This window comes from Columba livia, chromosome 3 (assembly GCF_036013475.1).
Source record: "Columba livia isolate bColLiv1 breed racing homer chromosome 3, bColLiv1.pat.W.v2, whole genome shotgun sequence".
Classification (NCBI taxonomy): Eukaryota; Metazoa; Chordata; class Aves; order Columbiformes; family Columbidae; genus Columba; species Columba livia.
This window is the reverse complement of record NC_088604.1, coordinates 87,230,149-87,251,786: the sequence shown is the minus strand read 5'-3', so window position 1 is coordinate 87,251,786 and position 21,638 is coordinate 87,230,149. Positions and strand designations below refer to the sequence as shown.

The following is a 21,638-nucleotide window of genomic DNA, read 5'->3' as shown; positions in this document are numbered from 1 at the left end:
CAGTGTGCCTTTCTGGAGTTCAGGGTTTAGTAGAGATCTCTTAAAGTGTGCATCAGCTTTCTGCTTTGACTCCAAGGCATGTCATTCATGGGTGACAGCAGGTTTTCATTTGTGCTGTCTCCAAATGGGTTTTTGTGTATGCATGGTGCCTTTGTAATAAAACAGATGGCCTAGGTTTGATTTCTGACCTAGGGCTTCAACCATCGTGGAAGAAAATGCAATTTGTTCCTATCTAAAGGATCTGCAGTGACACATTACAGGGAATTCAGTCTAGAGTTGAGGGAGGATTGCATACTGTGAAGTCCTAGGAGAAGAATCAGGGCCCAGAGGCCAGGTACAATATAATCCTACTCGAAGTGCAGAGGTTTCACACATTTATTAGAACAAGCAATAAACAAAAATATCTGAAGTATAAAATCTAGATGTTCTCAAGTCCTCGTCCCAGACGGGAGAGTCACAGCATGAAGGGCAGATCTAAGTTCTTCTCACCAGTGCCAAAGTAGACATAGCCGTATTGCTTGGTCATTGGGACATGGTAGAAGGTTAGTCCCAGCCAGAGCAGGCTCCGCAGCACCACCACAGTGCCTCCCTTCTCTAGCTGGACAGTCCAGGAGCCTGTGTGAGAACATACACAAATGAGTCACTGCAAAGGAGAAAGAGGCGGCATTCCTGGAGCAAGCTGTCACCGTGCTGAGAGGAGGACTACAGCAGGTTCTGCCTGACCAGTTAACAGTGCACAAGGCTGCACTGGAGTTTGTGACACCCGAAAAGGGGAAATTCAGGGAGAGCAGAAACCTTGATGACACTTCTTCTATTGTCAGTTCAGCAATCCAGGCTGCCTTCATTTCCAGATGTCTGTCTAGTTTCACACAGTAGCATATTCCCATGGCTATGATGCTAATGTCATATGCGTCACAGGAAGGGACTCCTGGAGCTCCAGACTTGTACACTTGATCCCTAGGAGAGGCTACAGCTATTCTTGGCTGCTTCTGAGTGGGCAGCAGTTACTCTAATAAGCTCTGCCACCTACTTGGTCTGGCTAATAGCTACAGAGAGCCAAGACAAGCTGTAGCAATCCTGCATAGGTATGAAATGTCTTCTTAAAATAAATTCGTAGCATTAATAGTAGGAAAAAGAAGGTGCTTTCCTGCTCCACGGAAGACTGTTTTCCCTGGTGCAGTGACTGGGAAAGAGGAAGAAGGAAAAATGTAAAGCAGAGTGTTTCCTATCTCAGAGAAATTTACAGAAAAGGTTAATTCTCTTCAGTCTTTCTTGGCTCCACCATTGAAGAGGATGTGCGTGGTAGGGGCAAAGGGATTAGTTTTCGCATTAATTTTGCTTTGGCTCTGCAGAGGAGATTCAGAGCCAGTGTGAAAATGTAACTTCTCCTGGATGCGAGGAGCTCTGAGCCACTGAGTATTTGTTTTGCGTCTGACACTACAGCCTGGGAACAATGCTGGAGGGGAGGGGGCTGGAGCATCAGCTTGGATTCAGTGCCAGAGGGCAAGGAGCTCCCAGGAGAAGAAAATACCAGCTTCAGCACCAAAATCAGTAATGCCTAGAGGCTACAATGTAGGGAACAAGGTTTCTGCTGAATCTCCATCTAAAAGCAAAAGCAGCAAGCCCAAATAAAAGAAAATGCAGTTGGAGCAGTCAGGCTACAACTGGCCTAGAGTCAAGCAGTCAGCCTATCTGCACCCAAAGCCAAAATCTGTCAATTCCAGAGTAAGCAGAAAGCCAATAATGTGTTGGGCCAGTTAGATGGTATTCATGCTTGTAGATAATTTTAGGCTCATCAGTTTGTGCTGTGACTCATGCTTACTCATGTCATGGTTAGCCTGGAGAAGGGCTTCTGTGATTGCTGTCAGCTGCTGGTTCTCCCTCTCCCACTAACTTCTGCCTCAGCCAATTTCAGTCACATCCGACCAAGGGCAGAGGGGCTTTAACACCACAAGTTCCTACAGCAGGTCTCCACAGGACATGGCCCAGGGGTTGACTGCAGCTCCTGAAGCTATTTGTTTGGTCTGCCTGCAGCTGCGAGGAAGCACAGGCTGTTTGGCTTGCCTGGCAGCCAAGAGGCAGCAGCTGGCTGCGCAATTGGTGTTTGCCGAGTTTTGGGCTCTTGCACACTCACTCGCAGTACCTGTCATCTCTTAGGCAGTTCACAGCAAGCTACGGTAGTTGAGGGCTTGACGGAGGAGGGAGGTTGAAGGGAAACGTATATATGGTGGCCGCAGAATCAGAAAAGAACAACACAGTTTAAAGCCATCTAAAACCAGGTGTCGAGAGTTGTGCTGCTGACCTGTTACCTACCTCTTATCTTTGTATTTCTGTACTTTTCAAAAGTTTATTGGACACCATGATTTCCCCTGTCTCCTTCAGTAGCAAGTTACACAGGTTTGTTATACCGTAATATGCACAACATAAGTCCTGTGTTATCTTTAATCTGTTACCTTTTAAAGTACCTTCTTCAGTTATGTGCAAACATGGAACTAAATGAACAGCAAGAACAGGTGCCTGACAAACTGACTCTGGCTGCAGGACAGAAGTACAAAAGAGACATTCACAATCTTTAAAGACTCGGGAGATTTCTGCGCTGGAGAGCTTACTTCTGACTCACTCAGCTCCGTGTTTCCACTAAAGACAAACAGCTGGAATCGCAGTAAAGCAAAACACTACTTAATATAGGGCAAGATCAGTACAGGTGTGTGCCATCTTTTCACCTTCCTTGTGCTGTGACATTCTTTGCACAGGTCCTACTTAAAACACAAGCTAGTGTCTTTCAGGCAGTGGCTTCACATACAAGGTAACCCAAATCTCCCATGCAGTCTCTCCAGTGTCACTCATACGGACACAAACTGGACTGGATCTTCGTTATACCTGCAGTAAAAACACATATTATGGTTCAGCCACTGGGATTACAAATTCTGACTGATTGACTATGTCTCTGACAAAATCTGTATGTTCTTAAGAAACTTCACTGCTTGGGTAGCATGGAAACCCAGCTAGGGAGCAACTCACTATAAGGCAGATCATCCAGTGACTGAAACACTACAGCCATGTGCTGCCAAAGGACAAGCTTTCAAACAGTTTCTTGAACTTGACAAGTTTTTAACATTTGCTAGTGGCAGTAGCTAGACTATGTGTAGGGGTGTTGAGCAACAAATGGCAAGCAAATAGGTCTGAACGTAATTGTGATAAATTACTTTTTCCATTTCTCCTTTGAACATTGAACTGACTTTGATTTCAGTGCAGGTTTTTCGCAGCTTGAACTTGCAGAAATGATCTGCAAGCCCTTCATCCAAATACTTTGGTTCTTGCTGCAGCTTTACACATTGGTTTGCAGGAGGGACTGTAAACTTTTGGAAGAGTTTCTCTGACAAAAAGATAATGGAACGAGGAGCTCTCATCATCTTTGATTTAGGACCAGTCCACTGAGAAGCAAGTCTGTCAAGAGTAGGACTGTGCCTTGCCTTGCTGGGTGGTGAAAGCCTTTAGGGATTATCTTGTTTGTAATGCCTCCCAACATACTGGAAGCATCCAGCAGCCTAAGTACATGTGATAGCTTGTATATGTATGTAAATGTACACAGATGAACCCTCTGCCCCCAAACTATTTACAAAGAAGAAAAAGAAATGCCTGGAGCATGACAAGTGGGAAAGGTGAGAGGGAAAACAGGGATATTAATGCTCTCAGGAACTATATCTGGATTCAGACTTGTTTTTGTTGGACAAATTCACGGAGAAGGTAGAGTAAATCAAGTTCAACTTGATTAAAGACCCATACCTATGCTCTGAGGCAATACAGTACATGGATCCATGATCTCAGAACCTTTACCCAGTGTCACACTGGCTTATCAATCTCTGCAGAGTATTCATCAGCAGTTAACTCTGCTGATCAAAGGAACTTCCCATACGCCTTCACACCTGGCAGAAATGAACAGATGTAATTGAAGACAGCTCCATTCACTTTTATGCTAGATCTGCATTCACTTTTATGCAGTGATGTGCAGCTGCTTCATTTCCCTGCCATCTGTCCAAGCTATAAGCTCTCAAATTTGTCTTTTCATAAATGTGAGACCTTTGGGGAATTTTAAGTTGTTCAGTTTCCAGCTCCTCTCTGACCGTTGATTCTGCATCTAGTTCTATGTAAGTACAGACAACAAAGTTTTGTCAGTGCTGCATAAGTCTTCCTGTGAAATGAGGACCTGAACAAAACAAGCAGGTTACTTAAGGGCAATCCCAACCAGACCAACACAACATAGGTTGATGACAGGAAAAATTATAAGAAACTGCCTGAAACTGCAATGCTATTTTCATTCAGATCCTGTTTTCAGCTAGAATGATGATTAGTCATAGAGCTGCTCTTTTTTCTGCATTGCCAAACAGCAGCAGTAGTGCCACCTTCCACCTTTTACTAACCAGATAACTGGGGAAATTTTTCTAACCCAGCTATCAAGGGTGATTTATTCAGTATACTTTTCCAGACTGTACTTTTGCAACACACCAAACCTATTCAGAAACTGCAGTTGATACACAGTGTTGCTGTCTGCCTCCTAAGAAGGCACCACATTAAAGTTCTGGAATCTGTCTGCTTATTCTGGTCCTTTTCTTTAAAAGAAGAAATTAGGGCCCATTATCTCAGTACTTATTTTTTTTCCATACCTCACCACATTAGCAGCATTTGAGGAAATGGCCCAGAAAACAATATTTGAAGTCAGGAGACATGGAGAAGATTGCTCTTCTTGAAAGACTGAAGACAATTGTATTTTCTTCCATCACAGCTCAAATCTCACAATCTTCAAACAACAGGATGCCTTTTCCGGCCCATCTTTCTTGTAGGAGTTCGAAATAATGTCATAAATCATTCTAAAAGTACTTTAATCAGTAGCTAATGACCAGTATGAAATAATAGCTTAAAATGAATATGCCTTCCTACTTCAAGAGAAAGCCTATAAATGCATTTAATAATACAATGTAAAAAGGGATGAGGAGAATAATGAAAATTAAATGCTGCTTTTATCCTTTTTATTTTTTTTAACTTCCCTCCTATTACAAATGGTTCTTTGAGTAAAATCATTGCATAGGTAGATGTAGGTCTGTATGACTATAAAAATGCAGAAGCACGATGCTGAGATCAAATTCTTTCTAACATTAGCTCAGAATACCCCATGGCAGTCCTTGTGCTCATCAGTACCCCTGTGTCAGACAACATGTCTGTTACTGTGAAGCTGGGAAACCCAGAGCATCGCTTTTCAAGGTATAACAAGACTCCTAGATAAAAGTTTTCAGGAAAAAAAATTAACATTATTATTTGCATTGGAGGGAATACAACTAGGACTAAGAGACAGCAAGTAAAAGCTGGCTTTCCTAGAGTTAAATACTGATTTTAACTTGCATATACATGTGAACTGTAGCCTGTATTGTCTCTGAATTAGGCAGCTGAGTTAACTTCACTCATCATGCAAAGCTGAGGTGCAGGGAACTGGAGGTCATTGCTCTCACGCTAGAGATCTCTCACAGTAACACTGCTCTGGTGAGGTTTCCATTCTTCAAAATACTTTTTTTTTTAAACAGCAAGTTAATTCTTAAGCTGCACCCAGCAAATCTAAGGATGTCAGGCACTGTCTGTGCTGAAACTATTGCCTGTTGCTGCTCCAGAAGGGAAGGGAGAGAGCTGCTGTGTGGGAGGAAAGAGCATGGGAAAAATATCCACTGGATGTAGATCTGGAGCTTCCTATTCCCTCTTTGGATCGGGCTGCAGCCTTCACCCTCCAAACACAGGCAGGAATTCTGAGGAGTTCCTTACATCTTTCCCAAACAAGAAAGTGCTTTGAAGATCCTGATGCTCACCCAGTGTTAAACCACTGCCTTTTTTATGGCTCTTCAACAGCTGCCAGGACACCAGGGCTGAATTTCAAAAGTCAACCTCCTTCTCAGCTTCTTCTTCCTTTCCAGTCGCCAACAGAAATCCCTGTCTCATTCCCCACGTCTGTCTCAGCTACAGGCTGAATCTTGTAATTCACAGAGGCAATAGGGTGCGTGAGACGTTAGCTTTTAAACAAAAGCCTTTTAAGTGGGCTGTTTGCAGAAGAACTTTCCTGCGGAAACTGGTCCACTTTCAGTATGACCTCTCATAACATTGCTGCTTTGGAGGTTATTCAGCAATGCCTCATTTCAGCGCAAGCTTGAGAAGAAACAGCTTTAAGAGCTAGACAGCCTGATACAGAGGCTCCATGTCACAAAAGCTCACAGAGGGCCATAAAAGTGACATTATCAATTGCTCTGCAAAGGAGGAGATGTCTCAAGGGAAAAGCAGCTACAGCATGGTTGCACTTACCATTAACACAGTGTGTTGTCGCAAGAGCAGGTTATAACGTATCTTGCTGCAGTCAGTCCTGAGTGAGAGTGAAGTACTGAGCTAGAGGACAAATATGAACACCCAGAAAGGGGCAACATAACTGTTTCCCTTTGCAAAAGCAACTGCTGCTTGGCTGTGTGACCCCAAGCACTTAGCTCTGACAAAGCTACGCTACGCCCATGGGATTTAGCTTCCATTCCACTCCAACAGAAAATCCTACACTGGGAAGAGCTTCCTACTTCTAATTTGCTGCCTGTAGGGAACAAAGACAAATTGCCCAGCAGAGCAGCTGTAATGAAAGGTCACCTGTGCTCTGGCTCTCAACAAATTTCGCCACACGGAAGTTTCACACACAGCCCACCAGCCAGAAGGACACATCCAAATACTCTTATGTGGGCTCAAACTCCTTCATGCCACTTACTGACTGCAAACTAAATCTCTTTCATTTGCATGACACACCACCTGCACCCCATATGTTAGCACTCTTGTCAATATCTCCAATTCCCCATATAACTATTTAATAATAATTAAATAAAAACACAGACTGGTTGCAGGTTCAGTACTATTTTAAAAAGCCACCAGAGCCAGGAAAGCACAGCTTAAAACCAGTCAGGTGCTGCCAAGCAGCTCTCGCTTGGTCCTAATGCCTGCCACCTCTTTGACACACAAATACAACCATGCCCAAACCTCAAAGTAAAACCTACTTCAGAGGCTTTTTCTCTCCGTTATCCTCTCCCATTGGGGATGCCTCTGCAGCACAAATGATTATGACAGGCCTGGGCCTTTCGTTGACACACAAAATACCTGTTCCTGCTGACAAGGAAGATCCAGGGATTGCAATGTTGTCACCGGTGCACCGTATTCAGGTGCGTCCAAGTACTAGGTGACATTCAGGCCATACTTAGACTTCTGACAACAGTGCTGCTTAATCCAGTTGAAGCAGCCTTTGCCCTCAAACCCTCATTACCCCCCCCTCATCACTCTTCCATCATACAGACCACAAAAGTTCGTATTTACTGCTCAGTGAACCAGGTCAGGGAAACAATCTAGCTGAAAAATAGTCTAGCCAAAAATAAAGTTATTTTTCCAGCTGGAATCTGGCTACACAGCCAGCAATGCCAACACAAAAGAAAGGACAATACACAGACATAAATGAGCAGCAGAGGATGGGAAGGACTGAAAAAGCTAGCACAGAAGTAATGCACATCAAATTACAGCCTCCCTTATAGCCTGGTTCGTTGGCCCTTTAGTCCTAAATCCACCTGATAATTAGAATAGAGCTAGAATCCTTTTTACTTTTCTGTTGTTGTTATTAAGAAAAAGATGCAGACTTTGCACAGAAAGTATCCAGAATAAAGATTCAGAATGGAGCTGTGCGCTAGAGGAAACAGCGAGACCATATGCAATGAAAACTTAAAAGGAGTAGGAAAACTGATTAAAATCCCTGTTATTTGGGTTCTGAAAACTGCAATACAGATCACAATACAGTATCTTGCGTCTTCTGTGGTAAATTTAGAAATCTCTCAGAATGGCAAAGCACCCTCCTTCCGAAGCACAAGTTTACGCTGGATCTCGTCACACTCCATATTTCTTGTTCAGCTAGTCGCTGTGGAAACGTTTTTGGAGCGTGCCAGGAGTCACGTAGCATCTACCTGGGGAGCCGCTGCATTAATCCGTCACCTTCGTGGGCTTCTCTGAGCCCATTGGTTGGTAGGAAGAAAAAGGAGTCTCTTGCCCCTCCCTGCTCGGAATGAAAGACGCTTCCTCTAAATCTTGCTACAGGATTTCAGGCTCAATTCAGCTTCTTTGGGGCTTTTGTCACCAAACAAATGTGATGTCTTTGAAAGAAAGATTAACAGTTTGATGAAAGGATGCAATGGACAGCTTTGTTCTAGCCCGCTTCCCCCTAGAGCTTTCGGTCACTGTCACTTTCTTACCCACGGGAGAATATCTGTCTGACTCTCAGAGGAGATTATGGCCACCTTGTAAGATTTTGCCTCTCCTGATAACAAAGCTCTGGCCACTTTGAGGAGCTGATAATGATGAACAGCGGCTGGATTAGGGGCCAAGAACCTCACATTGATCTCTGAATTCTGAGAGAACACAAAGCAGTCGATGCAGGGATTCAAAACCCACCACATACTTAGAGCACATCCAATTCACTCTCCTGCAGGAGGGGCAAGGCTACAAGCCCTGTCAGTCCCCCAGTTGTATTTCTTACCTCATCAAAGTAGCAGGGCTAGTTAAAAGGGCTTAGGACCAGGAACAGATGGCACAGATTATAAACTGTCAATATTTTCATACTAAACTAGATACAACTCTAGCCCAAATTACCTGAAGAGTTTACCAGTTTCTGAGAAGACTGTCACACTGAGCATACCACACAGCACAGCGCAGCTGTGTCAATATTCAAGCTAATTCTGAACACTGAAGATGGCTAAGCATCTTCGAGTACCTGGGATAGCCCGTCTCCGCACAGCACAACTGCTCTACAAATACACCACAGATCAACTGCCATCAACTACACACAGCCACACACCCCTTCAGCATGCAGAATTTCAATCCATGTGATATTTGTGTACAGTAAAAAAAGACAACGCCTGTTGACTCCCTCCCTGCAGAAGTTCTATGGCCAAAGGGGCAGTGAACAGCAAAGGAAAGCTATATGCAGGGCTGGCACCGATGCCAACTGCTGCACAGGAAGAACTGCCACTCCTGACATGGAGCACCTTCAGAAATAGATCACTCCTAGCAAAAGCTCACCTTGTTCTGACTTCAGTGACACACAGACTGCCCTAGGCTTTCCCCTGCAAGTAATTTTTCATCATTCCCTGGAGAAAGGGTTTGGCCAAGGCTGACTGATGTGGTTGTAACAATTTCTGGTTCTAAGAGGCTTTACCAGCATTTCCCATCAGTTCAGCAAGAAGTTCATCTCCTTTTCATGTCCAATGAACCAAGAGCTGAAATGGAGATGGGGTCGGCAATGATTTCTTTTACTGAGGAGGAAAAACTTTAAATACAATCCCTGGAAAGTTGCTATGAAGACTCAGCTTCTGTCCTCATTCTTTCATTGCAGCAGTCAGGAGGGCGAAAAACTCCACCACAGCTCTCAGTTGATGGGCAGCCCTGCTCTGGTGTAAATTCATCCAAGGCCTCTGATTAAAACAAGCCCCCTGAGGTGATACAGACCTAGGGCCCAAAAGCAGTGAATGCACTGCTTTATTATTCATAGACACAAAGCCCAAGGAAAACAGACTCCTTTCCAGAAATCAAGGCAGGCCATGGATAGCCAGTCAGAAGCTATCTGGCTCTGGAGTCCTCCTGCTGTGCTGCCACATGGGAGGTTCCAGTCTCATCTTGAACTCCTGAGCTGGCAGTGCCCCCACTGCAGGAGGGACAACATCTTGTGTTGCTCCCAGACAACTCTCTTGGGTCACTGCAGGAGTGGCCTTATAGCCTCTAAAGGCTCCCCAATCCATACATTACTAGCAAAAATGAAGAGTGTGTCTGCTTTTGAATGATGCAGGAGACATGCTTATTTGTTTGTCTATGACCACTGCATGCCTGTGGTCACTAAGGATGCTAAGAAAGCTATTGAAAAGCCCAGTGACCATTCCAAAAATTGCCTAAGCTTGGAAGGGACAGAGCCTCTTCTCCATACCTGCAGTTCAGGAGGTCAGTATACCACACACAGTCTGGAAATTCAGGCCATACCTTCTCCTCAATATGATGCTGCTCCTGGTGATTTTCTTTCTCATTTTACTTTTCTATGGTTCCCTTTTCTGTGCTCAGCACTGACAATGCTGGCACCATAGTGCACTCTGCTGGAAGGTAGCAGCTACAGCTACCCTAGAATTATTTCTAGGGATGGCTGACTTCAGTTTTACCAGAGAAATTCAGGTACCAACGCTTTAACTAGTAACCCACTGAGCCAGCTGTTCAGATCAGTTCCCACATGTGAAAGCTGACTGTTTTATGCACATGGATCTGTTTTACTCCTTCTGTACCACTGTATTATAATGCTTGTTTGTCAAAACCGCTTCTATAAATGTCAGGTAACTCCATGGGATACTGTAGCTCAGTTCCACACATAACAAGCCTAAAGATCACCTCTCCTAACCAGGAACAAGGGCAGCTGTGAGCCGTGCTAGGTATTTTGGTTTACATTTTGGCTACCTCTTTTTATCCTTGCTAACACGAAACTCTCATTCATTATGGCTCTTTTAGTTTGGATTTCAGCGAGACAGCTTGAAAAGCCTTGTCCCCGTGTGGCTCTTGGCAGGCTAAGAAGTAAAGTGCTCTTGCTCTCAGCTTTCACAGAGCTGGGGAGGTGCTGCTTATTGTTAAGCAATGAAAGAGGAGGGCTCAGGTCACATCTGTGAAATGTTAGCGGAGAAGGGAGGCTGGGTGAAAGTAGGTGGCCAGCACAGCACAGCACTCCGCTGGATTTTGCAAGGCCACTGGGGAGATAGGCAGCCATTTGTCTTAGAGCCCTGATAACAGGCCGACTTGCTCTCTGCTGGCTAGCTGGGGGTTGTAAATACCTCTGCAGACACAGGCTCTTCAAATGGCTGGAGACGGAGGCTGATAGGGGATTAATCGCGCGGAGGCGGGTCGAAAGGGAGTTAATTAGCTCTGTTAATGCATGGAGATAAAGCAGGTTTGTGTCTCCTGGCCTTCTTCCTCCCTTTCTACCTACCTTTGGGGCATCCAAGATGGGGCTACCAAAATGTCCTGTGAGAGTGGCTAAAGGAAACTGTCTCCCACTTAGAAATGCAACCTCTCCATCTTAAGGGGCCCATTAAACACCAGCTTTTGCTAAACCACTAAAGAGCGTGCTAATGAAGCTCAGAGGACAGGAGGTTAGTGTTCTAACCCCAGCTACTGTTCAGCAAGCTTACAGAAAGGCTAGTGCCCAAAGTATTCAGCCAAGGAAATAGCCACAAATGCCTTTGTAATGCTGTTTAAGGAATGCTCCAAAACCACTGCACATTCAGGTGAAGAAACAGAGCTACAAACTAAATGGCTGTCACTTCCTCCACAGCCAAAATGGTAAAGAAGGCACTGTTCTTCCTCCTCTAGCTGAATCTCGAAACAGCAAGTAGGCAAGACTCACTATGATCCATCATGCCACTGTATACCCACTTAGAATGATGCTATAAAATCTCCCAGCATTACAGAGTCAGCAATTACATCTGAGAGGTCTCGGCTCCATGGTTTACTCTCTACAATGGACAGCAATCAGTCAGGAATCTCCTCAAGTCCTCTTTTGGGCCCATCACAGTTCAGGAAGCAAAGTCAGCTGTGCTTAGAGTCACTGCCTCAGGAACCCACTGTCACCTTTTTGTTATTGTCACTGACAATAAAAAAGCCCAAGCTAAACATCACGCTCCACAGCTGTTGTCAGGTTTACAGCTAGGTGTACCAGGAAATCGTCTGTTCTGAATTCCTACATACCACTGCCCATTAAACTGAACTCAGCTACTCATGTCTGTGACTAGCATTGGGCTAAAACATAATTCCCAAGACATCCAGCATGATGATAAGACACTAAGAGCCACAGACTCATCCATTGCACTTGCTAGCTGGTAATCATTTCACTGTTCAAACTTGCACCTAATTTTTCATTTTAGTTTTTCTGGCTGTAATTTTCAGCTGCTTGTTACTGCTATACTAAATAGATCTTCAGTACCCAACACTTAAACTCCATGGAGTATTTATACAGTGTAATGCAGTCATTCTCATGTTCTTTTCCATAAGATAAACAGCTTGAACTGTTTATGTCTCTCACCAGTCCTTGAATCATTTTGTGATTCTTTTCTGCAACTCTCCAGTTTTGCAATATGCAGTAATCCAGTTCTGATTCCACTAACATAATACGCAAAAGTAAAGTCACCTCCCTGTTCCGATTTGCTATGCCCTTGTTCATAAATCCACAGATCATATTAGCCTTTTAAGTCTCAGGATCAGACTGGGAGCTGATGTTCAGTGGGTTGTGCATGGATTTCCTTTCAGAGCCTCAGCTTCCCGAACATGTCTGGCTTCCAGTCCCTGCTCTTAGATACAGAATTTTGCAGATAGCTGCATCAAAATATACTTTAAGTAAGCGCAGTTTACCAGATCTCTTTAGCCGTCTTTCCCTTGTCATAATTTGTCTCTCGGCCAATCCTTTACTTCTAGATCATTCAGAAATAAATTGAAGAATATCAATACTGGCACTGGTCCCAGCTGAAGCCCCTTCTGACCCCTTCCATAAATACACCCATCCAGTGATTTCTGAATCACAACCACTAATCAAGATAAGTTTAGGGAAATATTTCTGCAATGCTGGGATTTATTAAAGATCAGCATTGTAAGTATGCCACAAGTCTCCTGAGATAATTATTTCAGGATTAACTTATCTGGCTCTGCTATTTTCATTTTTTGATGAACAGAAAAGGTTACCTTTAGCAAATAGTCTGAAAACTGTCTGAAATAGTATTTTATTTTCTTCATTTGATGTGAGTCAGCATTCTTTCAAAACAAACCAGAAAAAAATTATTGAGCATTTCTGCCCTTCCACATTCTTATCAGCCTTTTACCATTCCCCTTTAGTGAAAGTTTCCAGTACTATGCTGTTTTTTCCTCTCAATGTACTTGAAAAAAATCCTCCTTATAGTTGCCATGGATTACTCCAGGTTGTCCTGGCCTCCTTTGTCATTTTCTACTCATGATCAGCTCCAGTTTCTGTCAGTCATCAGTTGTTCCCAACTTCCTGCATTTCCTTTTTTTTTTTTAATTCTAATTCCTACGTGTACTCCACCAGTGACTGTGGTAGGCTTTTAGCCAAAAACAGCTATTTCTTGACTGGGAGTCATGACTTTTGAATAAATTCTTCTCATAGAAATCTACTTTCCACTCATATTTTTTCCTATCTCCATTTTTCTTTCCCTTTGCCTCTGACATACCTCTCCTCCTGCATCAGTTTTTAACAGTGCCCTGTTGATGTCCCTTATCTCCATATCAAAGTGATCTGAGTCGGTAATCTGTAACAGACCTTCAGACTCAAGTTATTGCTTTTCTGAATGGTAGTTTGAGAGTGCCAAAAAACTGAATTCTCCGTCCCCTATTTTGCTCCTTGCCAAGCTTTCTATTCTACACTAGTATAATACCTTAGGCTTTCTCCCATCCCCTTCGTTTATCTACACAGAATATAGCATTGCCTGACCATGGTCACAGTAAAATCACCCTTCTCCCTCCATGTTCATTCTCCCCACAACGCCACTGCCTGGCAAGTGACTATTATCTCATATCTACACAACCTTATGTCATCAAGTGAAAATGCTGCAGGCATGCTAGGAATTATTGCTATTTGCTTTGCCATTCCATTATCTACAAGCACACGTAAAACTGCCACAACTCGAGTTCCTGAAACGCTACCGCCCAGGGTGCTGCTCCGCGCAGCAGAAAGAACTACGCTGGCAATCTGCCAGCAGCTGAAAGGCTACATCTAATTGTGCATAAAGTTGAGCAGATTGTCTGCTTAGACTAGAGCAAACAAGCTTATCTTTAATGCAGACATATGGCCAGCAAAACCTACAGATCCCAGCATGCAATATTCTGGCCAGCTGGCCATTTGGATCAGAATGAAGCATTACATGATCTGATACTGTGGTGACAGAAGATTAGTATCGCAACCCCTCCATGTTCAAAACTCATGAGTCAGGCCACTCAAATTAGTGAGTTTGGCTCAGAGACCTGGAGATTTTAAAGGGGATAAACCAATTGAATTTGCTTTTAAGACAGAGTTCACATTCTCCCATTTTTCTCTACAATCATTTTTTTAAAGTGATTTTTAAATAAAAGCTAAGTCACACAATCACTTGCCTCTGGGAGCTGAGACACAAAGAAAAAACAGACTCACAGTATGGTTAGGGGAGGAGCAGCAACATATTCTGAACTCTTAAAATGCACAGATAACCTGATAAATAGACATACAGACAGAATCTGGAACCTGCAATCACCACAGATATCACTGGTAAAGATAGGGTGGCAGACAGTTTTGTTATAAAACTCCAGGTTTTCCAATCTTGCACTAAACTCTCTGCTTTTACCACGGTTTCCTTTATTCCACCCAGTTTTAACTTCCTTTCTTCCCACCTCTCAGCTGTCATATAAAATCTTCTCTCTGCCTCCAACTTTCCATTCTGTAAGACACCTCTGCTCTCCTATAATGACACACCATACATTTCATGACAGTTACCCCCTTGACAGCTGTCACAGATGTTCAGCCTCCAATTAATAAATAAAACTATTCTAACAGAGATGTTACTTTTAGACAGGTTAAAATCAGCCCTTAATCACTCAGTCCTATTCTTTAGATCTTTTAAGATGCTTGGGGAACTCTAGCCAATCCAGGCTGAGAGCATCACTCAGATATCTCTCACCCTTGGTCCCCTTTTTGTGTATTTTTTGAGGGCAGAGACAATTCTGGCTTCAGTCACAATTCTAGATGCAATAGATTTGGGAAATCCTACTTCTGCTGTGACAATAACTGATCAAGAGAGGATCTTGCACAGAAAGGCAATAAAAGCTTCAGGTCAAAATAAGGGGATTTGCCAGAGCTATGAACAACATGTCAGGAAAACTACAAAGCACTGTCTGCTCTGGGTCAGGACCAACACGCACTGGCACAGTTGAGGGAAGGTAGTCCAAGAACCAGAGTTTGAGTGCCTTGCAACCAGGAGTGAGTGACTTTGGTGGAGCCATGCTGATAAAATCAGCAGAAAGCCTGTGTCTGCCCTCTGTTCTTTTTTTTTTCCCACATTTTCACAAGCAACCAGTACTTCAGGCAACCTGAATGCTTGTTAAAGGGGGATGGGTTGATCTTTAATGTCAGAGCTCCTATCTGCATGTGATAGAGTGCAATTAGAGAGGCTGCATGCCTTGCTGATCCTGTAACCAGTTCCCGTCTTACTTCCTTCGCCTGACAAGCTCATTCCATCAATCCCCAGGTTCAGTCCAAAAAGAGCAGGACAACACAGCCAAGAGCTGCACAGGCACCATGATGAATCTTTTCCTCTTCCATTAAGAAGCACTCAGCTGCACTTGAGCTCAGGTAGCCTTTGAGAGGTAACTTTTTTTTGAGGAGGCAGAGATTTGCACTAACAGCAACAACCTCCTGAGAAGGGGGCAAAGGTTCACGCTTACACAAACCCCAGGTTGCCACAGGAAGACAAACGTGACAGGGGCACAGCTGAGCCCCACTTTCAGCTACAAGTCAAATTTGATTTAAAGACTTCCACAAAACTGCCTTATTCATGTCTGATATACAGCATGACCTGACGGTTGCCTGGTCCCTGGAACCAGAAGAGAAACACTGCAGTATGAGATCCGTAACCTTTCCAAGGTGCCATTCTCCATCACAGCTGAAGGTGGCTAAAACCAGCTCTGTGATGCAAATGAGCCTTCAGGCTCTTAGCCCTTGGAGCCTGTTTTCTAGTGTAAACATAGAAAGTACGGCAGATTTATGTCCTGCTGCAGGGGCTCTGTGGTTTCAGGCCTCACAAAATTAAAAAGTCTTCCTACCACAAACCCTAGTTAAAAAGAGGGGAAAAAATGCAAACAGTAGCCATGGCCGAACTACCATACAAAACTGTAGCAAAAATTTTCTTAGGAAGTATCTAAGACTTAACCCTCCTTGCAATACTCCTTTTTGAGTCAAAAGGGCCAACTCAATGGGGCAGTCTATGTAAAAATGTGCAATCTCTCCAGATTACACCTCTGGAAAATGACTGCAGCAAGGACACTCCCACTAAATTGAACAATGGTTGATATTTTAGTGCTGTTTATGCTCTGAATAGTTAAAAATGTTAAGAATTCAGGCAGGATCTCACTGGGGTCATTCTCAGTTCTTTTTTTGCCAAAGGAAAGGCTGGGAGATATATATGTGTATATGACAAAGTCTGAAAAGCTATTTACAGCATTGGCAATTCACTGTCCTTCCAGCCAGTTCCATCTGGCACAGGCCGCCTACTATCCTATCCTGCTACTCCAGGATAGGAATAAAATAACAAACCTAAATTCTGATTGTGTCCCAAGAATCTTTCTAGACAGCAGGATGTGGAAACACTTGGCCCAAACTGAAAAATGCAGAAAATCAGCAAAAAGCAATTAGAAACAAGTCATTCCCATCTCTTTAGAGAAATATCCTGCCAGAGGAATCCCTGAAAGAGGCTTTAAATACATTTAACAGTTGTCCAACAGAACCATAGAGATGTGAACTGAAGACGAATTCCAGAATGCATATCTTCCTTTCTCCTTCCACAGTGTGTAATCCTGCTAGAGCAGAAATTATTCCACACTACTAGCATTTCTAACACAGTTTATCATAGGAAGGTTTGAATTCAGCCTCTCAGAGATATCAGCTTAGTGTTAATGAGAGCCCATTTAGATAAAGAAGAGCAATACCAGGTGGGACAAGAGGTGTGAAATACTTCCAACCACATAAATTCCCTCTGTCACTGGTGAGGTTATCTCTCCTGGCAGGGACACCAGCTGTCACGGGCCTTACAGAAGTCAGGAGAGATTGTGGCACTCAGGCAGATGGAGTAACTGCCGGTATGGTCAGAAGACTTGTTGTGAGGATGTGACAGCCCTGGTACACTTACATCTTACCATTTTAAGCATTTATGATCACTTAAAAAAGGAATTAATTACATTATTTAGTAAAGGATAAAGTTCCTTTACAGATTCACAGGAGCTCTTCCCCAGCCTACCAACTCCACAGTAACCCACACCTTCTCCCAGTGTTTCCCAGGCTACTCAGACTGCCTTTCCCCTCACTGCATCTCTTGATTCTGCTACTTTTACCTTGTGGGATATCGTGTTCCAAAGAGTCTAGAAAGTCCGTGGATGGGTCCAGGTCAGCCTTTTCCAGCAGGGTTTTATTCTTCAGGTTAACAGGCTCAGTAAAATGGAAATAGGAGCTTAACTTTTTTGCCTCCGTCAAAGAAAGACCTGCAAACAGCCGTTAGTGACCATTAATACAGTGAGATGGGCTAACACACATTATACCATCAAATGTCATTTTGTTTCTTTAATGTCCACCGCAGAGGACAGAACCACAGTCTTTCTCCAGTGGACTCCACAGCAGACCAAAGACTTGCCACAAAAGGGTGGCAGTACTCCCTGATGCTCTGCATTGCAGGCCATGCTAACTGCAGTCCCAGGTAAGCAATGGGCACTGAGTCAATACCAACTCTCTGGGCCCGTTTAGTTACAACTTCTGTCTCGATGGAGAATTCACTGCAGCTATGATCACTAAACACTGACATGAACTATACACAGACAAATTAAACTACAAGTTTAATGACTCAGAGCCATTACTGGCTTTCCTCCCACCTTACAAAGTTCAATCATGAACCTGAACATTAGTGGCATTGGATGCTCTCCTCCCTATTCATCTTACTCAAGGAAAAAATAAACCTGCAATCAAGACATCAGCTAGAGAAAAAGTCATCTTAATTTACAGCCTTTATGACCAAAGTACAGTTGATCATGAGAAAGACAATGAGACTTTACCTTCAAAGTTTCTGTTTTCCTGCACAGACCCAAGAGGAGTCTTCACAAATGCTCCCCGAGGGATGATACCAACTGCTCTGTCTATCTGTTCTATCGTAGCTACAAGGCGAGCCTCTTCCTTGATTACGAGCTTTAAAGAAAAACAGGCAAATTTTAAAGGCAGAGCTTTCCTTGTTGTCATTTCTGAAAAGAAACCCAAAGTGACAACAAAGAAACCACAACAGTCTCATCAGCTTGGATGGCACTAAGAGGAAGACCACAAATCAAATATTTTTCTCATAAGAATGTGGCTAGGAGCAGTCAGTCTATAGAGACTCATCAGAGAATTAACTGTCCCTCCATTCGTCCTTTCCTCCCTCTCAATTAAGCTACTTGTGACTTGCCTATTCAGTTTTAAAGAAGGGTACCTGCAGTTCCCATGCAAAGCTTCAAGCACAGCAGTAGGAATCTGTACCAGTTGTGCATAATAAAACATAAAGGAGAACAAATATTTCTGGGCTGTGTCTAACCCCAGGAGTAACCAAAGTAAAAGTTCCATCAAGAAGCCATTGCTTACACAATGACAGCAAAGAGGAAACGGTGTGTTCTTCCTGAGCACAAGCTCAGGCTACTCAGGAGGAGCCACCACCTGTGCAGTGTGAGGGGTACAACTGTGGCAAAGAGAGTTCGGAAGTGGTTTGCTGTATTTACCTCCTTACCGTCTTCTATCAATCCTTCAGCATCTTCTGCATTTATCTCAGGGTTCTCATACTCAAAAGAAGGATCCCCCTGGAAACGACCCTTCAGCTGCTCAGCCTGCGCAACCATCTCCTTGGTGGCTGGTGGCAGGAGGCTCCACTCCACGCAGTTCAAGCTGTCAGCGACAAGCACAACGCAGGAGAACAGGGCTCGATGCAGCCTTGCCAGGCCCCTCAGGGCACAGCGAGGCTCCCACCGGGACAGCTGCGACGCCGTTCCCCACCAGCCCCCAAACCGGCCTCCCGAGGCCTCCCCGTCCCAGCTCCCCAGGGAGGAGCCCGTCCCCTGCCCGCAGCGGCGGTGAGGCCCGGCCTCCGCACCTGTAGAGGCGGCTGCGGGGCGCGGCGCGGTCGGGCCCCAGCCCCTCGGCGATGTAGTAGGCGCCGCGCACGCCCTGGATGCAGCCCCAGAACCAGACCCGCTCGAAGCGGTAGTCGCGCTGGAGGAGCAGCAGCGAGCTCCCCAGCACCGCCCGCTTCTCCGGGCTCAGCCCCGCGCCGCCGCCGGCCACCAGCTCCAGCCCGGCGGGCAGCAACGCCGCCTCCATGGCGGCTCCGCGTCGCCGTTGCCAGGCAACCGTCGGGCGGGAGGGCGCCGCGCCGTTGCCGCAGAGCTGAGGTCAAAGGTGACGGTGGGCTTCCGCTGGAGAGAACGGCCCGAAACGTCAATCAACGTCAGCGCCCTGGCAACGACGGGGGGGAAACGGCGCCGCCATGGCAACGGCGGGTCCCGCCTCTCCACTGCCATGGCAACGGCGCCGGTGGGTGCAGGCGGACAATGGCGGCAGCTCGGAGCCGCCGCCGGCTGGGCGGCTGGTGCCGGGCCCCCCACCCGTGGGAGGGCGGCCGGCTCGGGCTGAGGGCTCCGCCGGGAAAGCCCCGCGGGAGGGGAGCCCTAGTGCCACCGTAGCTCAGCGACTGAGCAGAGACAGAGCGCTGGCACAGCTGCCGCCCGGGCCCGGGCCTTCCCTTCGCGGGGAGCTGAGGAGAGCGGGGCAGCCAGGGCGAGGAGGCTGCGCGCCCGCTGGGGAGCGGCCGGGGGCTTCCTCGGGAGCAAGGAAGGAGAAAACAGGGCCCGGGAGAGCCCGCGGGCAGCTGCCTGTCAGGTAACACTCACCCCGTCCTGACACCCAGAGGCACTGAGAAGCAGCAACTCACTCAAAGTGCAGTTAGAAGTGGCTGTGCTGCATAGCAGTTCCTCAGTTTCAAGGGGCCCAAATCCACCGGTAAATCCAAAAAGCAGGTGGACATACAATTATATCGCATCTTAGCTGGGATACCACGAAGAGCTCCATTTTCCTCATTTCTTGTGTGAACAGCAGCACAAAAAGAAAAAAAAAACACATCTCTGAATCACACCAGTTACAGTATCGTTTTTACTGATCTTGTCTAGCTCATGTACATCTACAAATACATTACTTATTTATAAATTGCAGCATTTAAATCACTCTTTAGGAGCTCATTTTGCTGAATCACGTACAGACAGATGTCCACGAAACTGCTCCTGCTCTGAAAATCCTGCAGTCTGGCTTAATACAAAATGCAATAAATAAGTAATGAGATTGTGCAGCTGCCTAGACAAATAGAATTTTTGTTTGGCATCTTCAGGAAGTTTAAGCCTTTATATGTCTGCATTATATAAATAAATATATGTGTATGCACTTACACTTAAATCCATTGTCACATCATAAATTCTTGGATTTCTCTTTCATCCATTTCCTGTTCACTTCTAAGGAAAACACTGATCCTGGAACCACTGCCTGTAACAGTTGTCACCTGCTTGCCTGTCAAGTGAGACATTTAATGAGCTGCACTGCACACAATCTGACCCATTAGTTTTACTTACACTGCATAAAAAGCGACTCGGATTCCTGAAGGTTAACCACCTCTCTTTGACATGAATCAGGCAGAACATACAGGAGTGACCGCAAACCTTTTGTCCGTCCTGTCACCTACCACTGTGCCACAGTCTGATATTCTCTGTGGGAACAGGAATTTTCAGGCTTTGTAAACTCATTTAATCACCAATCTCTCTAGAACCGTGTGTTAATATTTTATGTTACAGCTATTATCTGGCCACTAAACAGTAGAACTGCAAAACAAACTCATTTCTTAGAAGCCACAGAGGCAACCTGAGACCATAATGAATTTCTGCCACTGTCAACCACAGCTGGATTCAAAACAGATGCTAACAGCTGAGAGGCTTTTTAGCCTCTTATGGATCTTCTAAACCACCCAGTCTCTGGTCTTTGCCTGTCCTGACTGAAGATTATCAAAAAGGAAATCTATAGCTTAAGGAAATTCTTCCTGGTTTAGTAAAGTTTGGTGGGTAACTGTACTCTGCCTTGCTTTGTCTTGACCCCAATTACTAAACAGTGATAAGGATCGGGAAGTAAGTGGTTCTATTATTTAACAAATGAAAGGTCAAAAGCGCTGCTATTCAGCAAGGTCAAAGGTTACCATCACTGTTGCTAAACAGTTTGTAAGCGGTTTCTCCCATCCCTCGACATCTCAGGCTCGAAGAAGGAGCTGCTGGAGAGGAGAGGAGAGGAGGGAAGGGAGGCAGCAGCGGCACTCAGGCAGCTGCCGGCCGGGTGGCTCTTCCTGGAGACCTGCTTCAGGGGGTCAAGGTGTGCCCCAGCAGTGCACAGCAGCTCCTGTCTTTGCCCAGAACAATGCACGTACCCTTGTGCCAAACAGCTTCAGCTCCTCACAGCTCCGCTCTATTAGAGCTGGCATCTTTCTGGGTGAGGAATCGAACTTGGGTTCCCTCACACTCATCTTAGGGAAGGTACTGAAGCTCACAAAGCTATTTGCAGCAACAGAGTTAAGCACCTTGAAATACATGTAAGTTACTGCTGAAGTGCACAGGGGCTCCTGTATGCTTGCATGTCTTTACAAAACAATTGAAAATATTTTTACTGATGTAGTAGGAAATGAGCCCATCTTCCTTCATGTTCTTTAGTATATCTCATCTCA

The 21,638-nt window shown here is 45.0% G+C and overlaps 1 protein-coding gene across 4 annotated transcripts in view; it reads right to left on the bottom strand.

The window, feature by feature from the left end:
- Nucleotides 1-19,313, bottom strand: part of RSPH9 (radial spoke head component 9) — a 161,796-nt gene extending 142,483 nt beyond the window's left edge. The window contains exons 1-6 of one of the 4 annotated variants that reach the window (XM_065058072.1): nucleotides 18,981-19,310; nucleotides 18,613-18,775; nucleotides 17,923-18,052; nucleotides 17,212-17,358; nucleotides 6,340-6,397; nucleotides 467-615 (exon numbers count right to left, since the gene is read on the bottom strand). In XM_065058072.1, the coding sequence (XP_064914144.1) occupies nucleotides 6,342-6,397; nucleotides 17,212-17,358; nucleotides 17,923-18,052; nucleotides 18,613-18,775; nucleotides 18,981-19,207 (723 nt within the window). In that variant the 5' untranslated portion in view covers nucleotides 19,208-19,310 and the 3' untranslated portion in view covers nucleotides 467-615; nucleotides 6,340-6,341. Of the gene's footprint in view, nucleotides 1-361; nucleotides 616-6,339; nucleotides 6,398-17,211; nucleotides 17,359-17,922; nucleotides 18,053-18,612; nucleotides 18,776-18,980 lie in introns of those variants that run through there. The other 3 variants (XM_065058070.1, XM_065058071.1, XM_065058073.1) reach the window with 3 other exon arrangements.
- Nucleotides 19,314-21,638: the final 2,325 nt, after the last annotated feature.